We start from the raw sequence: 6,692 nt of genomic DNA, 5'->3' as shown, positions 1-6,692 counted from the left end.
GTATGAAACGATACTTCTGCCCCTTTGTACCAACTCTAAGTACCGTATTTTCCTTTTCTTTTTGAACACTAACGCTTGGGGATTTTGTTCCTTTCCTTGGCCATTAAAGCTGCAGAACCCACTGGCTCCTGGAGCATTGGTGCTGCCCGCAGTTCACTATCACTTCACGTGTAAATGCGACCTTTTTTTGCTTGTTTCTCTTTCAAAATAAGCACAGTAATATAGAGGCACGATGAGCCACTGATGTTGTTTTAATGCTTTTCGTATTCTCTAAGAGGTTTCAATCCAGTCACATAAAATTACAGTATTATTTTTAATTCCCAGGTTCCTTTTAAAATTAGTTTTTACTGATTCCCCGGGCCACTGCAAATCTTTGAAAGCAGAATAAAGGGTTACATTGGTAAAACTGACCAGCCAAAGACAGAGCTAAAGGAAAAGTTAACTGGGGAGGGAGGCAGAGAGGCTCTTACCTGTGGCACGCCACTGTCAGATTTGTGGTGAAGTTTTATCCTCTGAGCTTCCAAATATTCTTGAAATGGCTTCTGAAGAGAAGGACCTATACTTGGAATAGCACTGATGCAAAGTTCATCCCAGAGAACAAGACAAAAAAGGGGAAGAAAAAAAAACAAAAACAAAAAACAAAAAAGAGATATATGTATATATTTTTTTTTTTATAACTTACCACTTGACCCAAACAGAACAAAGTTCAGACTGAGCTACAGCTCGGAAGGGTACTGCTACTTGGGAAAACATAACCACAAAATAAAGTAAATTTTATCTTTTAGCTGATACTTCTGAAAGGGACGTATTTCCCCAGATCCTCAAAAAGCGTTTAAAAAGAAAAATATTTCAGAGCAAATCAGCGGTAATACACTGTTGGTAAGACAGAAAGAAGCCGTGAGCTAGAGCATTTCCTTAAAGCCCGGGAGAAGCCAGCTGAGGCTGTGCACTGATGCAGTGCTGAGAATAAAATGAATGACTTCTCAGAAGTCCCACATTTATCACCAGCAGTTCCTGTAAGAACTGGTTTGAACCGATTAATAAGGAAATGACTTGTGCTTGTGTCATCCCCCAGTTGAAAAAGAAACTGCTCACCCTATGACTTGCCCCTATCTTCTCAAAGAAGACAGCCCCTTTCTCAAACTAAGTCCTTATTAGGACAATCTGTGCGTCATCCTTACCCAAAAAGAATGCATTAGCAAATTCTGCAGGCACCTCCCACAAGTCAGTGATTAACAAAGGAACAAAGAAAGAACTATGAACCCTGTTCTGAATCATTTCATGGTTTATGGCAGATGACTTGCACAAAAGCTACAATACATTACCAAACACCTTGTTCTTACACTAACGTATAAAGATCACCGATAGGCTTGTGGAACTAGGAACGCTCTCGTACCTCCAAAGCACAAAGGTGCTAATGCAGGACAGAGAGCAGCCACCAAGTTCCAGCCTGCAAATACTGTAGCCGATCCAGACCCCAATCAAAACCAACACAGGTGATTTTTCTTTTGATCTACATACTACACTATTTAGCAGGAGGTGCAAGGAGCTTTAGAAATTGCCATGGCACGCAAAAAAAGCTGAGGTGTTACACAGAAGAAATTAAATTACCCCCAGAAGCCACTGGTGGTGTTCGTGCAAGCACTATCTGAGAGCACAATCCCAAGGTTTAATCCACGTTTATGCACCCAGCACTCCTAACAAGAACTAGAGGAGATTCCCCATCACTGACAAACACCATCTTATTTTCAAAGAGAACTGTTTTGTTTGTTTGTTTTGTTTGTTTTTTTAATATTATTTTAAAGAAATCAATATGGTATTCTACATTTAAAAGTCACCTTAAATTTCAATGCTACAGTTCTCATTCTATTATTTCAGGGAGGATTTAGGAAAACTTGCTTCAGTCACCAAGACACACAGACAGGATTACAAACTGATCACCTCCTCTCTGAATGGCTGCTATTGCTACGTGGGGCTACATCTGAAATTATTTTCCTTAGTCTCCTGTTTTGACGTGATCGTAGCTGTTACATCTTAAAGCCCAACTCAAAAGTAATAGCTTTCTAATCTTAAAGATTTATGAAAATGCACAGATTCAAGAAACAAAACAGCTCACTCTGAAATCTATTTCCTCTACTATAGTCAGGGCAAATAATTTTTTGAAAATATTTACAAGAAAAAGATTGTGTCCCTCATAATTCACCAGCACAATGATACAAATGGGTGAGTAAATTTTGTGCCTGGAGTGATAAATTTTCAGCCAGAAAAAGAGTGTTGAGACTAACGCACGTCTATTACACATTTTACATAAGAACACGTCAACTTTTTACAAACAATTTCCAGTTTTGCAAAACCCACCCTTAAGAATCCCATTTTATTTGTGGTAAAACACTCTCCTGGTGACTCGCTGATCAGAACGAGTCATGGCTTTAAAGGAGAATTCTGGTCTGAGCTTTCTGTTCTTTTTTCAAATGGCACTTGGAAGCAGGAAAAGCTACTGGAGGAAATACTTCACTTCTAAAATTTTACATGGGTACAAAACGAGGAATATTTAAATTATGAGATCAATGATTAACAGAATAGTTATTCAAATTCCTCCTTTTTTTTTCCTTTCTTTTTCTGAAAACTGAACCAAGTCAGTGCCCAGTTAGCAGTAAACAACAGAACAAAAACATGAAAACCAAATTCGGATGGCTTGAAAAGATTCTAGTGCATCAATGCTCTATTTCAATTTTTTTTTCTCCCACTAAAAGCATTCAGCATTTTCTCTTTGTGAGCATGACTAAGAATTAAGTGTATGACATTCATTTTGTTATAGCTGTTTTGAAGAACTGTAAAATCCTGAACGTAAGGACCTTCATTTCTAAAAATCCGTATCACTTTGCACATTCACAGACATCTAATACTGAAAAAAGTGCATAGGTTTAAGTAAGTAAAATTAAGCACAGCAGCATTTAGAAAATAAACTCCTCTGTGCATCCACAGTACTAGAAATAAAATTCTCAAACTCACAGCTCAGTGGGTTAGTTCTGGTTACTTGTACAATTTCAACAAAATTCTGTGATTTACTGAACCAGCCAACATGTTTGTCACCTAATATCAAAGCGTAAAAATCATTTTAGATCTAAAAGTTAAAAACCAGAAATCCTCCAGTTTTCGTTTATTTATTTAGAGCTGAGTGAGAGGTACCCCTCACGAACAGAGTGAAGTTCAACTCAGTAAGGCATCAAAGGGGAGGGGGGAGGCTTCAGCCTGGATCTTCAGGTGTTACACTTCAGCCAGAGGCAGGTACAAATGCAAAAGGAAGAGATTTGCATCATAATTCTGCGCCACCTAGCACTGACTTTAAGATCACACTTTGTTTTAAAGTCTTCAAAAGGCTACCGCAGTTTCAGGAGCCTCGATGCAAACCACAGGCACATTTACGCATCCGACTTGAAGGAAGATGCTGGAAGATAACCCCGTTGTAGGACAGCCTGAAACTCATTCCTGGCATTTTCCTTTGAAAATAAAGCCTCTTGTCTTTCAAATAAGGAGTATGAGAGGATGACAAAAGAAAAGAAACTTAACACACAACAGAACTTAGCTCATCCACGCTTTGTAGTCTCTATCTGCCAAAACAAAACACCCCCAAAAAAGAACCACGCCATCCCTGTAAAAACATAGACCCTAGTGAGCTGCTGTGGGACTTCACCTTGAAGCAAAAAAAGTCATTCACTAGAAAAAGTTATTCAGCTAGAGGTTGTCTGTCGAGCAATGAACACGTTTCCCTAGTTGCTCTCTGCTCATCATGCAATTTGCAGTTATCGGCGAGGTGGCTGCACTGCTGCTGTGCTCTGGCCCTTCTGCACAATTCAGCTGAAGAACAAAGGCTGGCTACAGCTTTACTTTAACATTCAGAAAAAAAAAAAAATTTCTTTTTGAGAAAACAAAACTTTGAAGATATTTTGATTCATTAATAACTTCAGAAAAAGTTAACATTTTTAAGCACTCAGCTCACAATTTAACTCATGCTCATTCTCTGCTAAAATTAAATGTTTCACAAGGAATTGAAACTTAAAACAAACTTCAAAAAATGCGCTACTCTTTGTTAGAGCTTAAATTCATCAAAATCACAACATTTAAGTAAAAAAAGATGATTTGCAATCTAATACACACAAGCACCCATCAAGAATTTTGCTTTCACTGCTGAAGCCTGTTTTCAGATGCATTACCTGGTGCTTGTAATTGAACAGACGCATCTGCTCCTCCTCCTCTCCCCTTGTTATTGTTAATTAAGAGCCATGATTTCTATCTAAATGAAAATGTTATATAGTTTTCCACAAATAGAACAAAACTTCACAGCTATTTGAAGCACCACACTACACAGAGTCAGCAAAGAAGTTCCAGGATTTGTTTAAAAATTACACCAAGCGTGTACATATTCTGACAGTATTAGTCCTAAACCTTATCCCTGTAACAGTAAAACTGTTTTCTATAGTACTCTGTGTAATTTAGTAATTTGCTTTTGTATTTTAAAGAATGACTGACAATATTTGAAGTGCAAAGGCATGAAGTGGTAGGAAAGAGTTTTAGGAAACTTCCTTTTGTAACAGTTTTTTGAAGCACAGGAAGGAATTTTCTCAAACGCACGTGGACCAAGCACCAAATCCAGAGGAAAAAATATTTTCCCTATGCTAGATTAACAAAAACTATCAAGTTCCTCAGTACTCCAGTCAACTCTGTTTTACTAACATGAAAACTAAACCAATTTAATCATAGTATTTGCACTTTTGAAAGGCAAATTTATCATCTTAAGAGATCATAAAGGCTACAGGTTATTCCCAACTAACAAATTTCACAACCCATACCTTCAGTTTGTGAACGTACAAGTAATTACAGGCTGCACTAAATACTGAAGCACGGTTCTGTATCTAAACACCCCATTTGTGAATCACTAACCACTGCTAACATTTCACAAAATAATCAATTTGCAGCTGAGGATATAGAGTTTCCATCTCCAAAAACCCCCGCACATGTGCGTATTTGCCCACTTTTCCAGCGAGAAATGTTAGAATTAGCAAGTGCTTTAAGAAAACTACCAAGCTGCCATGGGAGACCCCCATTTTGAGAACATGAACATGGTGGATTTGTGCTGCTTTGTTTTAAGTGTTAATAAAAGTTTCATTTGTGAGAGACAGCAAGTGATTAAGCAGCTGATTAATTTTAAGCAGTTCTTAAACTCCATTTATTTTGATTGAAATTAAAGATGTAAATAAGACCTTCAGTGGCATTCAGTTCTCAAATTTTTACTCTGTTCAGCAGCTCACGGGAGCAACTGGAATCAGTCCCTCAGTTGTGATGATCAGGACACATTAAGCTCTGCTCTGTGAAATCATGGAAATCCCTTTTTATCATGGCAATGATCTGAAGGAAATTGGAACCCTAAGCAGTGAATCGACGGCACACACACGAGCCATCAGGCTCCCAGGCTGAAACACACCGTCGCCCTGCTTGGGAAGGTGATGCGGCATTGAGTCACAGCCCTGTCTCGTACATTCTCCCTAATATCCACAGCTTAATTTGGAAAAACCGTTTAACTTAACACGGGGATTGATTTTATTGGGCTCTCTGGCTGCCAAGCGCACACGCTTTGTCCTTGCCTGGACCGCCGGGGTCTGGGGGGATGCGGTGTCACTCCCCTTTTGCTGAAGTTCAGCTCTTTGGGCTCAGCCAGCTACAGAAAAACATCCTCTTAGGAAATGCCAGCACTACGATTCAAAACGAAGACAACAGTGAAGAATTTTTAAATAACAGCAAACCAAACGAAGAGGAAAATTTCATTGTGTGTTCTGTCAGCACAGCCCCGCACACATTCCCTATCTCATCCTGCTGTCCGGGAGCGAGCATGGCCTGAGGCCAGAGATTATCTCCTGCTACAAAAAAGGGAGTTCAGTGGCGCTGAAGAATGCGATGAACTGAAGGAGGGAGTGTGCTGGGATGAAGTCGTCCCTTCCAGAACCTCCAACTTTGTTTTTTTAACAAGTATTTATTTAAATCAGAGCAGCTATTGACAGCAAGGCCAGGGGACCAAGCACAGGCTCTCACCTCTGAGCAGCTACCAACAGCTACATGCAAAACAGCAACAACCATCGCACCCAGCACCCATCCCTCCCACACTTTGGGGTCTGCGTTCGATTCACACTTCTGCATTCCCCGTAAGAACACAGCTAAACTCCATCCTGCAAGCAGCACGGCACTAGTAGGAGGCCCCGTGTTTGGCTATCTCAGCTACCCGTCCCCCAAGAGAGACTCGAAATTTTGCTCCAGCAGCATCAACTTCTTCAAAAGTTTTATAAAGCCTTGAAAAATAGATTCCAGTGGAAATATTTCAGTGCCACCGGACAAGTACAAAGCTGATTAGTTTGCATACTGCTCGCTCTCTGAATAGGGCACCTTTCTTCCTGCAAGTTATCTGAACCTGCAATGGTTAATTTTTTTCCAGACAGTGATCTAAACAGGCTTAACGGTTAGTATTTTAATGAGCTGTCATTTCCTGTGCTGATAAAGATTCTCACAGTATTTAAACCATCCATTTCCCTGAGGCTCAGCCAATACCAGGACCCTGCTGCCGTGACTCAGAACGGACCTCAGCCTCCCAGCCTGACTCAGCCGTGACAGATTACGCTGCAGCGAATCTGGCCAGGCTCCCA

At 39.9% G+C, this 6,692-nt stretch overlaps 1 protein-coding gene across 4 annotated transcripts in view; it reads right to left on the bottom strand.

Moving 5' to 3' along the window:
• The window catches only part of VMP1 (vacuole membrane protein 1), a 65,421-nt gene that overhangs the window by 1,657 nt on the left and 57,072 nt on the right, over positions 1-6,692 (bottom strand). For all 4 annotated transcript variants that reach the window (XM_040532321.1, XM_040532322.1, XM_040532324.1 and 1 more), the window contains one exon: positions 471-573. In XM_040532321.1, the coding sequence (XP_040388255.1) occupies positions 471-573 (103 nt within the window). The remainder of the gene's footprint in view (positions 1-470; positions 574-6,692) is intronic.

This window comes from Cygnus olor, chromosome 20, assembly GCF_009769625.2.
Source record: "Cygnus olor isolate bCygOlo1 chromosome 20, bCygOlo1.pri.v2, whole genome shotgun sequence".
NCBI classification, from domain to species: domain Eukaryota; kingdom Metazoa; phylum Chordata; class Aves; order Anseriformes; family Anatidae; genus Cygnus; species Cygnus olor.
Note: the sequence above shows the minus strand (reverse complement) of the source record. Positions and strands in the feature narration are given on the sequence as shown.